General features: G+C 45.5%; 1 protein-coding gene across 3 annotated transcripts in view; it reads left to right on the forward strand.

The window, feature by feature from the left end:
* Positions 1 to 4,826: 4,826 nt before the first annotated feature.
* IFT43 (intraflagellar transport 43) overlaps positions 4,827 to 16,006 on the forward strand; it is a 43,561-nt gene continuing 32,381 nt past the window's right edge. The window contains exons 1-3 of one of the 3 annotated variants that reach the window (XM_017835705.1): positions 4,827 to 4,914; positions 5,289 to 5,378; positions 11,208 to 11,237. In XM_017835705.1, coding sequence (XP_017691194.1) covers positions 4,855 to 4,914; positions 5,289 to 5,378; positions 11,208 to 11,237 — 180 coding nt within the window. In that variant the 5' untranslated portion in view covers positions 4,827 to 4,854. The remainder of the gene's footprint in view (positions 4,915 to 5,288; positions 5,379 to 11,207; positions 11,238 to 16,006) is intronic. The other 2 variants (XM_017835706.1, XM_017835707.1) reach the window with 2 other exon arrangements.

A 16,006-nucleotide genomic window follows, 5' to 3' on the forward strand; every position in this document is an offset into this window, starting at 1 on the left:
AGGTGAGCAGGGGCTCCCGGCCCCACTACCCAGCGCTTCTCCTGGGGCAAGCAGAGGGGCAGCCCCTGAGCCGGCGAGGCTCCTGGAGCCAGGTGGCAGCTTTGTGCCATCCCAACCATGGCAGCCGCTCAAAGCACTGCCAGTGGTCTGGTGATGTGTTGGGAAAGTGGTGCAGTGACAGCTGCTGCTGGGCTATGGGCTAGGTGGGAGCTGGGCAGAACTCCCTGCGGAAGCAAGTCCTGGATCTTCATGCTCTGGGATAGGTGGGCTCCAGGGGCATGTGACCCCTGTGCTTGAAGCAGTGGTGTCCAGCAACAGCGCATCTGGAAACACCAGGCACAGCTGCAGGGAGCTTTCCCTCACCTACATGTTCAGGGGCCTGGGGCAAGGAGAGTACTGGCAGCTCAGAGGCCAGTGGCTCACTCACAGTGTGGAAGAGGTTGACAGGAAATCCATTGGGCAGCTGGGGGTGCTGGATGCCTGTTGAGCCCATTCCCTGCAGCTCTGAGGAGACAAAAGAGTGGGCTACTCAGTTTGCTTGTGCTTTGCTTGGGGAAGAGGAATTTGAGCTGCTTGATGGAGCAGACAAAGATGTAACAAGATCTAATGGCTCTAAGATGATGTCAGGGAAATCACAACTTGGAATAAGGTGCAAATTCTGAGTGCTGACGTTAACAATCTATGGAGTATTTTAACGTAGATTGGGATGGATGTTTCTAGAGCTCCCCAGGCACTTCTGAAATGAATTTTGGATGCTTTTCTGCACTGGGACCTCCTCTACTCTGTGTTAGGTTGGAGGCCACAATAATTGCAGTAGAACTGATTGCTTTGGACTTCAGTAATCCATTTACTATGGTGCCGCGTGGTGAATTATTAGTTAAGATGGAGATAAGTACAGAAATTATAAGAAATTAAGAGAGTTCCCCAGAGGCTGCTCCCGGGCCCAGGTTTTATTAATGATCTTGGCATGCCAAAATGGATGTGCTAATGAAATTGGCTGCTTATCCAAAACTGGGAAGCATTGTCAATACAGGGGATGACTGGGTGTAAGCAAATTTGAAGGCTGACACAGTAGAAATTGGATGAAATGCAATAGTACAAAATGTAAGGTTATGTTGTTAATGGCTGCAATCAGATTTTTCTATTACAAGTTGACAGTGGGGACTTACTGCTTGGAAATAATAGCGGATGTAGGTGTGGTGCTAGTAGGTGTAGGTATGGTGGACTACTCACTTTCTGCTCCAGGTGTTGCTCTGTGGGATGAGAGAGGTGTGGAATCTCCGTGGTCTGACATTCACTGGAACCAACACTGGTGGCTGCAAGTAGCAGTCACTAACAGATTGCACATCTTGGACATGCTGGAATCCAGCTAGGCTGAGGGAGAGCCTGACATGGCTACTGAACGTGTGAGTGTCATAGGAAATATTTCACACCTGGCAACTCAGGCTGGGGTTTGACAGTCTGAGCTGGAGCAGATGTAACCCGAACAGCATCTGTTCCTGTGGAGATCAAGACAGGCAAATGCGTGGGCCTTTGCTGCCTGTCAAAGCCCCTTCCTCCCTTCCAGAGGGAGGAACCTCTTGTTTGAAGCTCTGCAATTGTTAGGAGATTTTGTTCTGGAGCCCACAGAAATAATAGAATATTTGCAGTTATTTCCCTCCTGCAAAACCCCATAAAAATGAGGTAAATCCTTTGAGGTGCATGGAGAAAAAACTGCAGAAAAACCAAACTGAGATGCTTGGAGCTGCCAGTGTGCTGCTAGTGTGGAGCAGCCTACAGCAACAGTTTTTGCTGAGCACTTTGCTTCCCAGTGGAAGCTTACTGTTTTTAGTGAATTGGCCAGGAATCTGGCTGGCCGCCTGACACGAGGATTGGGTGAGGAGGAAAGGCGCAGCACTGTGTCACTTGTTGCAACTGGAATTGCCCTGCATCCCATAAATCTTACTGCTGCCAGGGAGCTACTTAACAAAACCTTTGGCCACTGTGAATAAGGTGGTCATTGTGCTACCATGTCAGCTTTCCACCATAGCTGCAGCTTTAACTACACATGGGTGCCTCTCTCTAAAGGTGGTCTAGGACCAGAAGCATATGGGAGTGCTCAAGTGTGATTGCTTTCCCAGACTCTTATGGCTTTCTCATGGGTAGGAGGACCAGACACAAGCTCTATTCATACATCTGTCCAGTCGAGGGGTAATCAACAGTAAACAGTGCTAGTGGGGGACTCTGTTAGTCCTATTCTGCGTGATCAGGTTTGGGTTGAAACCAGATGGAGAGAGTCCATGCTTAGATGTAAGAACTTGTCCGTGAAAGGAATGCTTGTGTAGTTCTTACTTGCTGTTCAGATGAGAGGGGGTGGCAGCAGTGTGATTTATAGTGAGAGCAAAACTGAACAAGTAAGGCAGACTGAGACCTGAGAATACACCTGGAACTCTGCACTGGGAAAGAGAAACCCTGGCACCACAGGCTTGAACTGGACAGGAAGCAAGCACAAAAAATGGCTTTGGACAATCACAGCAGCACCAGACGTTTGTCCTGCTATCTGGCTCCTTCTCAGTTGGTTGAGTGGAGCTGCTCTAGGCCCAAGGTCAAATGATGCCTGGGGTTTCACGAGTAGGACAGAGGAGAATTAAATTATTCAGAAAAGGTGACCCCAATGCTTAAAGCAAGCAAGATCTATTTTAGCCACAACACGAAACAATGGATGAAAACTCCTTTATCCCCATTGCCCTCCCTAAGCAGGCAGAACTGTGTCAGGGTGGGTAACAAACCCCATTTCAATAAACTGAGTCCGGAGGGACTCAAGACAGGACAGATTTTGGGTTTCATTCTTTCTACACATCTGCTCTTTTCTCCTATGGAGAATCTCTTAAGTCAGAAGTCAAAGTTCTGAGGCAAGGCTCAATTCCCCAAGTGCTTAAATGTTTTCTTTCCTGCACATGGACTGTGCCCTTCCTCTGTTTGCCAGAGACTTCTGTCCCTGGGGTGGGCAGCAAGCAGCACACAGAGTGTCTTGAGGGGAGCTGGGAAGTGGATGTGGGATGGTGTCTGGGATGAGGACCTGGAGGAATTGTGAGATGGAGCTTGGAGAGGGGGGGCAGTTCCAAACAGGTGAACCTGCTGTTCCTGCTGCTTCATGATCTGTCTGTCCAGGATGGTACCAGGTACTGTCTTTACGCTGCCTCCAGTAGGAACAAACTGCCAGCTACCTGTTTGGGGCCACAATGCTGGCAATGCACTCCTACCCAAGGATTCCCACCCCAGGGATGCCCTCCAGCTTTAGCAGACATTGCTCTGGGTGCTATCATGCTCCTCGTGGGATGCTGTTTTTCTGATCAAGGTCAGCTGTAAGTGTATGCCTGTACTTGGACATCCTGCAGTGGTTACTGTAACCCCAGAGCCACAGTCCCCTCTGTCTCCTGGCATCTGTGTAGCTGCATTGTCGCAGCAGCTCTTTGTAGGAGTAGGTGGGAACTGGGAAATGCAGGGCCATATTCCCGTGGCCCTAGTGGTGAAGCATGGGCTAGGTGAAAACTGCCCTCTATACTTCATGAATATTTGAATCTGTAATTAAAACAGAAGCACGAAGTATCTGGAAGATCATAATTTCACAAAGCCCAACGAGCCTGGCTTCAAAAAAGGAAAATCATGTCTCACTTACTGAATTCCTTAAACATGTCAAGGTTTGTAAAGAGAGATAATATCTTTTATTAGGCCAATTGATATAGCTGGAAAAAACACACAAGCTTTCAGGCACAGAAATGCTTCTTGTATGTATTTTTCCAGCCATATCAGTTGGTCTAATAAAAAGTTATTACCTCTGCCCACAAATCTTGTTTCACTTAGTCCTTAGATCATCACAGCACAACTTGAACATGTCAGTAAGGAATGGAAAAAAGGAGAATTATTTGATACAATTTATTTAGACTTCTGAAAGTTCCTCAGCCAAACCACGAGCTGCTACTAAAGCTAAGCAGGTAGGGAGTGAAATCTCATGCCTTTAGTAATAGGTATTCTTGGAAGGCTTAAAAGTTTAGGGTTACACAGTCAATTTTCATCATGGCAAAGTATTAACAGTGTAGTTGGTGGTGTGGTACAGTTCTTTATTGTAGCAGCAGAATAGATGAATGACAATTACTTAGGTTAATGAGGATGGTTGAAGATTCTGAGGAATGTGAAATACCAGAAAAAATATAAGCAAATGGACAAAGCAATGGAAAACTGAATGTTTATTTAACATATGGAGCTAAAACCAGATCTATTTACAATTAATCTATACATCTGTCCAGTCAAGAAATAGACTGGGGACGTTTTATGCAGCTCAGTGGAAATCTCTGCACAACTCATGCTTGCGAGGCACGTGTGTAATGATCGTTGTGCTTATATTTGATCCTTGGGACTGCTTCCACTTGCACTCTGGAGACCGGCTGCCCCATCTGGAAAGCAGTGTTAGAGAGCCAGAGAGAACTGGGAAGAGCATCACAAGCGATGAGGAGACTTGGCAGAAAGAAGCCTCTGTGAGGAGACAAATCTGCAAGGCTGGGATTATTTGCCTTAGTGGGAACTTAAAAAGTGTCTACGGGCAAAAAGCTGTAGAAGACGGAGTGGCAGGCTGTTCCTGACCTGCCCCACTGCACGTGGAATTAAAACCGGGTAACAGAGTACCTGCATGACGTATTGCAGCACTGCTGTCACCGGTGGTCAGGCCAAGGTTTAAGGATTGCCAGGGCGCTGGATGTTGCCGTGGCTGTCCGGAGCTCCTGGCGGGGCAGTTCAGTGCCGGCTGTCGGTTGCCGGGCCGCGGTTGCCGGGGCGGCGGGGCGGGCTGTGCGCCGGAAGCACCGGCGGCGGCGGCGGATGGAGGCTGAGGCTGAGCCGGAGCGAGCGGAGGCGCCGCGACGGGGGGGCGTCGCCGGGGTGAGCGGGCCCGGGGAGGCCCGGCCTCTCCGAGCGCGGCTCGGGGCCTTTAGGCGCGGTCCGGGACGGGCGCGGGGCCGGGAGGGCACCCGGCGGGGAGGCGGCGTGGGCCGCCCCCGGAGTCCGCCCGCCCGGTGTGGCTGCCGTGCGCCGGCCGCTGGGTCCGAGCAGCGACTGGCGCTGGGCCGGGAGGCGGCCGCGGGGTGAACACCTGCGACTGTGATGCCTTTGCGCCACGTATGAGGGCACCGCGCCTCGCTGCGGGGCATGGCGCGACGGCACAGCCGTGCCTTGCCTTCTACCCCCCGCTTTGAAACAGCTTTTATCAGTAACCCTGTGCCCTCCGCTCCTTCGTATCTCCCCCTGTGCTCCAGATACTAAAGATGGGCCGTCGAGCCCGCCAGGACCTCTTGGCAGATGAAAATCTCATCAGGAAGAATTCCCCGTCTGCTTCTCTTGGAGAGGTGGGTGTACTGTCAGGAGAACCTGTCATTTATCCTGCTGGTGTCTCCAGAGGAGGAATCTTCATTTCTTTCCTGCGTGGTGTGCTCTGTCCTTTGAAGTTTGTCCTTAGAGTTGGGACCCGTGTGACTGCCCTGTCCCTTTCCTGGTGTTGCCCTTTGCGGGATGTGTAGTGTTCACACAGGACCATATTCAGGGCTATGGTCTCTTATGTGTGAAGTATGGAGAGTAGTATCATACAGGACTTGGGTCCTCTCCCTCCTGTGCATGCATACCTTCCCAATATTTTGATTCCCAGAATTAAAATATGAGCAGGCATATCGTTTTGTGACCAGTTTTGCCACCATCTATGGAAGCAAGACAAAGTACAGGTAAACAGATGCCTTACTTTTGTGCTTTGCTATTGCTAGAGCCAGAGTACAGTATCTGATGTGGTCACTAAAGTTTGTGTAGTGATGCTCTTTTTCCTTTCCTCCATGCACAGGCTACAAAGGTCATGCTAGGAGCCAGCTTTGCAGCATCTGAGACTTTGTCTTGTGGGTAATAATGTGCAAACTCAGTTTCCACTTCTCTTTGGAGGAAAACGTTTGTTCAGAATCTGTTCTATCAGTATATCTTCAAATGGTAGAAGGGGGTCTGGAACCCCTCTTTCTCAGGAGAGTGAGGCAACATCCTCTTGTATCCAGAAATATGAGAACCGTTTCTATTCACTTTCTTTCTTAGTGCTGCAGAATGCTCAAATTCTACCTGGAATTTTGCTCTTGGATGTTAGCTTTGCTTCTCCACAGGCCTCTCCAGCTGGAAGGAGCACTTCTCAAGAAATGACATAGAGATTTTGCTCCTTGATATTTTCAAATGGACAAAAGTGTCATCAGAGTTCCACCTTATTGACAACAGTGATATTTGTTTAAATGAGTTGATACTTAACTTTTTGCAGTGCCAGTCATAGTCTCCAGCATACCATATTCTTGGCTTCTTTAAATTTCAAACCCATTTTGTCCTGCCAGCCACCTTGGCTCCAAGCGCGCTTCAAGCTGCTCTGCTCAGAGCCCTAGGGCCTTCTGCCTTGGAATTGGCTACTCCCTGATCGTCCGTGCTGTGACAAAACTTTCCATTTACACTGAGTAGTTGTGTCCCAGCCATCTGTGATGAAATGGTTTGCTGAGGGGGAATAATTCCTTCGAGACCCTGGGATGCTGTTGAAAATACACTTTAATGACTTAGCTTACAATAATGCCTCATAGAGCAGGCTTTTTCTTCTGGAGAAAGTATGCTCTGTTCTTTTAGTAGACATAATGGAGAATCATGTCCCACCTATGCATTCTCCCCTCCTCAGATGTGCTGTAGGCATTTAGGATGGATTCTGTGAGGGAATATGGAGAAGATGTAATTTAAGAAATAGAAATAACCATGGGCCTCGTGGGTAAAAACAGTCTTAAAGAAACCAGATGGTCGTTTAAGGGGGTGTAATCATTGGTTGGCCTCCAGATTAGGGTGGCTCACTGTCAGATTGTTCTCTTACTGGCACTGGCCGTCCTAGTTCATGGGCTGGTTCCCTGGTTTGAAAGAGACTGGGGTGTTATGTAAGGGTACAGCTGATTGACTGTAAGTTACTGCAGTTGCGCTTGGTGTGTCTCATCACAGCCATTATAACAGCTGGGAAAAGATCATAGGGACTCCAGTCCTTGGGCACCCCTGGAGAAGACTAAGAAATAGTTACAGTGTTCGGTTTGGCTTTTCAGCAGCAGAAGGGTGAGGCCTTCCACGCCTTACAACATTCAAATATGTTATTACTGGATCTGAACCACCAGGAAGAATCGTTTGTGTCAATAGTTTCTCTTCAGACAGGTCTTTGTTGCTAAATGTTTCTGTTAATTGAAAACCTTGGAGCTACTGGAGGAGAGACAAAATCCACTATAAATAATCCTCAGCTTTTCCTTGCTCAGGAATTGGAGGCTTTTCATACATGACCATATTTGATACCAAAGTGAGCATTTAATAGAACTAATATTGTTTTTTCCTTCACCGTAGATTGGAAATCACCTTTTACTTTTCTGGAAGTTTGGCCTTGGCTTGCTTTTAAGTGGTGGGGTGAGCTGTTACAATGGATGTCTCACTGAGCCATCTGATCATCTTGAAATCTTTTCAAGGAATCTTCCCAAAAGAAATGCAAATTAAAAAACAGTCCTTTTTTTTTTTTTCTGGAACTGGCAGTAGTGGAGTAGGCCTCTTGTAATTAATTTCAGCATAAGAGGTTTTATTCTTATTACTGATTTTGAAGACAAAGGGGTTTGTCTTTAACCTTTGCCATATTCACAACTTCATATGCAGTTTCGCATTCAGGATGGTGATTCTACCTATAGAGGTTCCTCAGGGTTTTAAAAATGGTTTAATTCACTTTGACTCTTTCTTTTTTAGTTCCATGCCAATCCACTCAGTTTCCACCCAGCTCAAATTTCTGGTATGAACATACCATTTATGCTATTGTTTTGGTCTTCTCATGACACTGAGAAACATCCAGGAAGTCTTTTCCAGGCAGACCAGCTTGCTTGAAGGAAGCAAAAAGTACCTGTCTATCCATGTTTCAACATTTGGGCTTATTATAATGAAATTCACTTTGAGGGGGAACAATTAATGTAGTTAAAAAGATCTTTGTTTTGAAGTCAATAGGCAAATCATCTGACTTGGAGCATAGATCTTATCAGGTTACTGCTGATCTCTCCTTGACCTGAGCTCCCCCTTCCAAAAGAGACTCCAAACTGTCTTTGCTCACAAATGCGTTGTTAAAACTCCCTTCTCTAGGGCACAACTCTAATGTCTTGTGCCTTGTAGCCTAATATACTTCCCTCGAGCTCTATGAAGACAGTCTGATATCTCAGTATCTTTTCAGCGCCTGTTATGTGTATGTACCTCCCACAATAATATTCTTAACTATAGCAGCAAATCTGTAATTCCTCTGCCCAGGTCTTTATTTGGTAATTCCCATTCCTATGTGGAAGTACCTGCATTATCTTCAAATGTAGACCTCTGTCTCCTGAAGGGGCTCACAAAAGGTCACAAAGCTCACAGTCTGCCATCTGACATGCAGAGCATTCCTGCCTTTTCAGAAGTACAAGTACTAACAACACTGCTGCTATGTATTATTTCGCGAGGCAAGAAGGAACATGATTATTTGCTGTAATTGATGTATCCTCCTGCAGCAAAGGCTGTGCATGTACCTTGCCTTCAGAGCTCCTTGGCAAATTGGCAGGCACTTCTTGCGCACCCGGGGGAATATGCTTCAAGTGGGAATTCCTAGAGATAAATCTGCTAGCTGCATGCCAGAACTCCAGATTTCAAACATTCATTTTCAGAGGGACAGAGGCCTTACCCATCCTCTGACTTGATGTGTTACATTTACTCATTCTGATGGTATCAGGTTTTTGACAAAATGGGAGAAACTCAAGCTGGTCATGTTATTTGCATAATGGGAGAGACAGATCATATAATGAGATCTGTTGAAGATCTTTGCTAGCCCATCCTAACAGGACTTATGCACACTTCTGTAGAATGAAAATCAAACCTATTTCCTGGCTCTAACATCACTGCACCCAAAAACCTGAATGCCTGATGACATCCACCAGAAGAAGATGTTTGGCCAGGTTTGGAGCTCTCAATGAGATTGATTTGGAAAGCTGAGTGGAAAAGCCTTTTTTAAAAATATATCAGCAAACTTTTCCTTTTCTGTGTCATCTCAATAAGAGTGAACTATTTGTTGTTCCATAAGAAATCTGTATGCAGAAATATTGTAATGTTATCCAGCTTCCACAGTCTGTTTTCTCTTCATCCCATGGTGACAGGATTCCCTTGGGATCTTGTTCAAGAGTCCCCTGGTTTCTTCCTCTTACAACCTCAATATGATTTTGCCAGCGTGTCTCTGGCGGCATTTTGTAGATCCTTTGAGTGGAGACTACTTTAATATGCAATATGTCAGCCTCCAGGATGAGGGTTTTCCAGACTATGTCGAGAGTATCTCCACACAGATACGACAAGGTCACTTTATATCAGGGTTTTCCCACAGATCAAGTTCCCTGCTGGTTTTCTTCCCCATGTTACACCACAGCCTGGGAAGAGGCTCTGTACTTTCAATTCTGAAAGTATGTTTTTCTCTTGTTATCCGACCTGGCATTTGTGAGCTTGCCTATGTAGCTGTGGTCCTTGGGTGATAGTTAAAAAGTGAGCATTTCTATGCTGTAAAAAATACCTTAATCAGGGTACATTCATGTAGACAGACAAAAGCTTGGGCCATCTCCACTGTACATTGGAAGGATGTTCCCACAGGTGAATTTTGCAAAGCAGCTGTCTGGACTTCTACCACCCAGTTTACAAACACTCCTGGCAGTGATTCTTTAGGCTGATATCCAGGCATCTTTTAAATAGGATTCCATTATCTAACCCAAATGAATAAACAATACAAAAAATGAATTGCTGAGGGTGAAATCCACGTGGAAGATTGCTCAAAGAAGTAGTTATTTAAATGCTTTTCCAACATGTGTTGTCCATGTGTTTCTTCTGTGCTAGAGCAAGTCTTAGACCACTCGGACTCTGTATATCCAGAGAAGCTTAGATCATGTTGGGCCCCACAGAGGCCTTTCTGCTTTTGGATGTGGGATCAAGTGAGTCCCTGGCTGATAGATACACACTTCCAACAGGTTTTTACTGGTTGGGCAAATCCGATCTCATTTGTGCTGCTCATTGATATGGATACTTTTGTGCTCCAGCTGTCCTAACCTGCATGTAGCCTCCCTCTGCTCTTGTCCTAGTAAGACTATAAGAACAGATGACAAGACAGACAGTAAGTGAACTCAGATACCAAACCACTTTAATCAGAGATATGCAGTTGATGAACCACATGGCTTCTGTGTTCCACAGGAGAGATGAGGCAGTCCAGAAGAAAAGTCATGTGGGTTAGTGGTGTTTTTCCAGCTGTCCTATGCGTACGCCTGGTGCAGGGTCATGGGTCAATCTAGGATACCCTAGATTCTCTCCCTTGGTGATTCTGAACACTGAGATTTCTAGAATAGCATAGAGCTTACGGGGTTCTTAATTGCCTCCTTGCATTTGGTGTCTGACAACAGCGGTTTTTGCCACTGGTGGTGCTGATAGTCTGCTCACCTGAAAGGTTCTCAACCAGTTTGCAACTTTCACAGTGATTAACAGGCTGCTTTCCTTGAGTTACTCATGTACCCCACAACCAAGCTACTCCCCTATACTACAGTGTTAGCTAAACATCATCTGCTAAAGCGAACAGTGTTCTCAGCTATGCCTGTCTTATGCTAACTGCTACAGCTCCTGCTCTCAGGGGAGGATCTGAGGTTGTCTTGAGAAATAGTAGGTCCTGAAAAAGGCTGTAGCCTAGTACAGTATATAACCCCTAGTATGACTGGTCTAGCATAATTTCTGGTTTCTGGCATGGCTGCAGTGACTATCCATACAAATCTTTCAGGCATCCTACACACTTGAATAATTTGGGATTTTTCATTCTATAGGGAGAATGAACTAAGTCTGTTCTCTTCTTGCTCATGTTTCTTTTCAAGGTCTGCTTCTGTCAGACCTTCCTGCCATTGCAGTCAAACATTCCTGCTTTAAGTATCACAGTTGGTTTATGCATAAATGACTGGATATAAAATGGTACAATGGTGGGATTAATTTTGTGCTTTATTCAAGTGAATAAGGTTGCAAAGCATGTACTGCAAGACAGCCAGAAATGTCGTTCTTCAAGCTTTTTGTGCAGGCTTCCATAGTGCTTCCTTTTAACTTCTTTCTTTCTTTTTCCCTCCTGATCCTTCTAGGATGAAGACTCTGAGGAAAAGGTTGACCATGTAAGACTAGAGGCTTTCTAGGTAGATGCTGGCTCCTCTGAAGGGGACTAGTAGGACTAACGTATTATGTATCTGGAGACTACCTTAAAAAGGTACTCTAGTATTGGAGAATAAGACAAAGTTTGCCTCAGATGCAGTGCCTTTCCTGCATCCTCTTTTCCTGTTGCTGAGAGGTTTTAATTATCTTTCTAACAGCTACTTTTATCAGCTGCTGCATCTTGTTTTGAGGTCACAGATGTATATGTGGCCACTGGAAAGATGCTCTATTTTCATTTAATAGTCAGGGCAGCAATTAGTTAATAGAATACAAAACCTGACTGAGCCTTGGTTGCTGTCCAGTATGGTTAGGTTGCTCCCATAACATGAAAACTCGTCTTCAGGGATGATGAAGTCTTGCTGGTGTCCCAGAGGAGAAGGCCAGCCAGTAGTAACAAGGATGTATGCCTTTGTATTTTCTACAAGTCTTCTTTTTATTGCGCCAGGTATGCGTAGTTAATAGGATGTCATAATGCTTCTTACCAGGCTCCTGTTATACAGGGAGAAGGAATACACATATCCTTTCTCATCCTGCAGCAAAGCTAAAATACATCTCAGCATTCATTTAGCATTACATGCTGTTCAGATCAACCTGAGAACTTCTACCTGTTTCTGTTAAAGTCTTTGGGCCTTGCACTCTTTATAATGGTGGAATGGGTGTTGCCTAATTTTTCCTGCCTTGAGTTGCTCTCTGTATATGTCAGACAATTAAATCACCCTCTTCTGTACTCTTTAATTCCTCCTGCTGAAGCACCACCCCAGTATGGATAGCATAGTAGATTCATTTGTGAAACTTAAAGCCCAGAAAAGAAACCTGTATCACCCATCTCATTAATTCTGGCCTCAGAAGGGTATAGTCATCACAAGGAGTCAAGACTATTCAAATTAGCTTAGTTTTCTCTTGGTAGTGTAAGAGATGATATTGTGGGAAAGATCCACTGGGTTTATTTGGCAGTAATGGATGGCTCAGGACTATGCCCAGAGCACTTTTCCATTTATCAGGCAAAGAGACCTCCCACTGATGGGTATAGTTTTGGGGACTGGTTGCCTAAGAGAAATTTTTCCTGATAATTGATATAATCTCCTCCCCCCCTCGCTGGAACCAGTCCTTACAGTCATTTCACTGGAACTAATTCCACCTCCATAGAGTGCCCTAAGTCATTGATTCCCAAAGTCTGCTGTTGAATGCTGACTGGTCACATGCCACAGGCACCTTCTTGCTCCTGGCTGCTAAATTTCATTAAAATAACTAAACTGATGTGACTCTTCCACATGAGCAATTGTTGTTGCAATTGTTATGCAATGGTGCCTGGCAAGGAGATTTTCCTTAGTATGAAGGGATCCCTGCTTTGAAACCCCTCTTGTTTGGATAATTCCCCTGTCCTTTATTCAAGCTTATGCTCTTAAGCATCACAGTCATACGTTATAGTATTTTTCTATTTGTAAAAGCCTGTAAAAGGTATAAAATAGTTAACTGAGTGTTGAGAAATCTGACTGATCAGTAAGCTGCTTGTAATTTACAATACTACATGCTTACAAACTTCTGGTAATTGTATCATAAGTCTGTTCCAAACTGATTGTTAGTGGAACTTTATATTATAAAGTATGATCCAAATCTTGTTGCAGTATATCCCTCCCTTAGTCATTGCCTGGCCAAGCTGAAATACTTGGCTTCTTGAATCATTTGTCCGAAGTTGGCTCCTTCGTCCCCCTGATGGCTCATATAACCCTTCTCTGAACTCCCTTTGGGCTATGCTGAGTGTTACAATCTGAACTCTTCCTGGATTTGGTCCCTTTCCTCTTGCTGTGCTGAAGATAACTTTGTGGCTGCGTGAATACCAACAAACAGCCACATCTGGGCCATTGATGTGAATGTACCTGCTGAAGTTCTGCCCTCCAGCCATCTGACTGCTCTGAAACTTGTTTTGCATCCCCTGGCAAACCACTCATCTTGGATCTGAATTTTTGCAGTTGAATCACTCATTTGGCTGCACCTTCCAAGGCTGCCTGGGACATTTAGCCAAAGGCTGTAAGGCTGATCAATGGTATAATACAGGGTGTATCCTAATATTTCAGTTAATTTGCAGAGGCAGAATAGGCATGAGGAGTATGAACATGGCTGTGAGACAAGATTTTGCTGGGTTCTTTTCCTGGCTTTGCCATGGATTTGCTCTGGGGCCTTGTAGAAGTCTCTCCACTAGTTTCCTTTAGTCCCTGTCTGAAAGGAGGGCTAGAGCTTTATGCAGAAGAACTGTATTGGTATTCCCTAAACACAGAATCCACAGGTTTAGATGCCTTATCTTCATAGCAAAATCCATAGCTTTTACTGGGTGCCTGCATAATATGTAGGTAATCTCAGGATGGGCTAGTGGATCTTTTAGGGTGGTAAAGAGCAGCTGGAAACTGCAGTGTGTCTGAAGCTGTTCTTCTGTGGAGTTCTGGCCCTGTTCTGAGAGCTCTGGGAGCATGTTTCTGCACTACTGGTGAGTGATCCTGATCCCCATCCTGTGTTTTGTAGCCTTCAAAAATGGAGTAGGGCCTTTCCTTGCCTTCGGGGACCTCCAGGGATTGAGGTGTTCATTTAGATGTTGAAACAGCATACTTTATACGTAAAGGTTAAACCTGCCATTTCCTTTCTAAGCTGGAAAACACTGATTTTATTGTCCTCTTCTTCCTCTGAGAAAGATGTATCAAGTAATGTTTCCCACCTCCATAGAGAATATTATATATAATGACAAAGCTATGAGCTGTTCTGGGTCAGAGAAGGCTCTCAGTCCTTTTTCCTGAAGCTGCTCTGCTTTGCAGATGGAACCAAAAGGATTTTGGTGCCACAGGGAAGGACTTTCTAACTGAAAGCAACAATGTTTGAGTGGGAAGACATATGTTCCAGTCCCAATGAGTCCAGCTGGGACCTCATTCTCTGTTTGTGCTTTGACAGACATGCCATAGGTAGTCTCAAGGTCCTTCATTGACTAAAACAGGGACAGCACTTGATTTCTGACTCTTACATAGGTGGATGCTGACCTCTGTGGCTCTACTTCACTCAGTGTTTTGAGTGATGACATGCTTTAAGGCAACGACTGGAAAGAGGATTTGAAGATGTGACATTTCCAGTGGGGGCAATGAAGTCCTGTAGTTTAGTTGCCAGTGGTTTTAAAACATTTGGGTAGAAAAATGGGCTGTTGCTTTTTAGTTTAAGACAACATATCAGGAACAATTGATTTCAGTGAATGTTTTTTGCAAGAATAACTATCAAAAAAAATTAAGTATCTGAAATATAAAGCTATTAGTGTTCTTATGGTGCTAGGTTACGCAGTTCCATGGAGTTGATCGAGTGAGTGTATTTGCATCCAGTCATATAGTGCAGAATGATGCGGAGATCCCCTGATGAGAAGCAACCTGCACTCTACCTGGGGAGGTACCAACTTGGTTACCAGAAGGACCCAAAACAAGACCATTTCCAGACTTGAGCTGACTCACATGAATCCTGCTTGCAGGTATGTCTGCACCTGTGGTGTAGACATGGCCTGGGGCTTGATATGATCAGGGCCTTTAATCAGAGCGGTATTTTCCTGACCCAGTTCTTAGCCTCGCACAGCTCCAAACTCATTCCACTGTCTGGTCTGGTCTGATCTGGATCTGCGCAGCAGCCACCCTCTAAGTGCTCTTCCCCACATTCCCTGAAAGTTAGAAACGTGCGACCGAGGAGCCCAGCGCTGGCTGCACTTAGCTAGGTGCCTATTGGGGGACCCTATTTGTATAAAAATAATCACAGTGGTTTAGGCACTGTCCTGCCTCTCTAGTTCAGAGAGTTCATGACCTGAGAAGTTATAATTGTAATGCCGTCACTTATAGCCACTTCTGTATCTACAGTTTGCATTGCAGTAAGATCTAGAGAGTGTTGGTGTGTGGCTGGAACAAAAGTTTCCCATTCCCAAAGACCTTACAGTCCGACTGCATTGTTTCTCTCTAGCATCCTGTTTTCCTCTGTGATCTTCAGCTTGTAGAGGAGCCTTCACCAGGGGCTAGCTGCATTTTGTGTACAGAACGTTGCTAGGAGTTTGCTGCCCTAGGCATGCAACTGGGAGTAGGGTGGACTGGCAGTAGATAGCTCTTGAAGCAACTGGCATTTCTGAGAACCTGGGAGGGTTCTCTGAGGCAAAATTCCTGTAGCTGTTGTGCATTGTGAATGCCCTCCCATTTGCTTGTTAGTCCTGAGCTCCATTTGTCCCTCCAGGTCCCAGAGTTTCTGTCATCTGTTTGGATTCTTGCATTGTGCTAATAAACACCCTCTGCTAAAGGGAACCAGCATCCAAGGGAGCACTGGGTTTTTCACCTGTTTCCATTATATGGGGATTACAGAGGGTTTTTTTTCCAGAGGTCTTCTGGTTACTTGTAGAAATGCTGGACTCCCAGCCTGTTCCTGGGGACCTCTCATCTGGAAGTTGGCCAGATTCTCCAGGAGGAATCTCAAAAATGCAGCTGAACTTTTGTTCCCTAATTAGGCCAACTTCCCCAGTGTGAGCCCCAGCAGTGCATGGCCTGGAGCTCCCCAAGGCCTTGCACTGCCTGTGCCCTGTGCACCCCGAGTGGCTGGCCAGCAGGGCAGTTATTTTCAGCTTTCTGAGCTTATCTTGTAGCTTTTTGATGACATCTTCTGAAATAGCTTTTCTAGTCAGCCATGTTTCCCAGCCTTTCTAGTAGTATCCTCCCTGCTTGGCAACCTTGATGTG

Source organism: Lepidothrix coronata, unplaced genomic scaffold, assembly GCF_001604755.1.
Source record: "Lepidothrix coronata isolate B3197 unplaced genomic scaffold, Lepidothrix_coronata-1.0 Scaffold262, whole genome shotgun sequence".
Taxonomy (NCBI): Eukaryota; Metazoa; Chordata; class Aves; order Passeriformes; family Pipridae; genus Lepidothrix; species Lepidothrix coronata.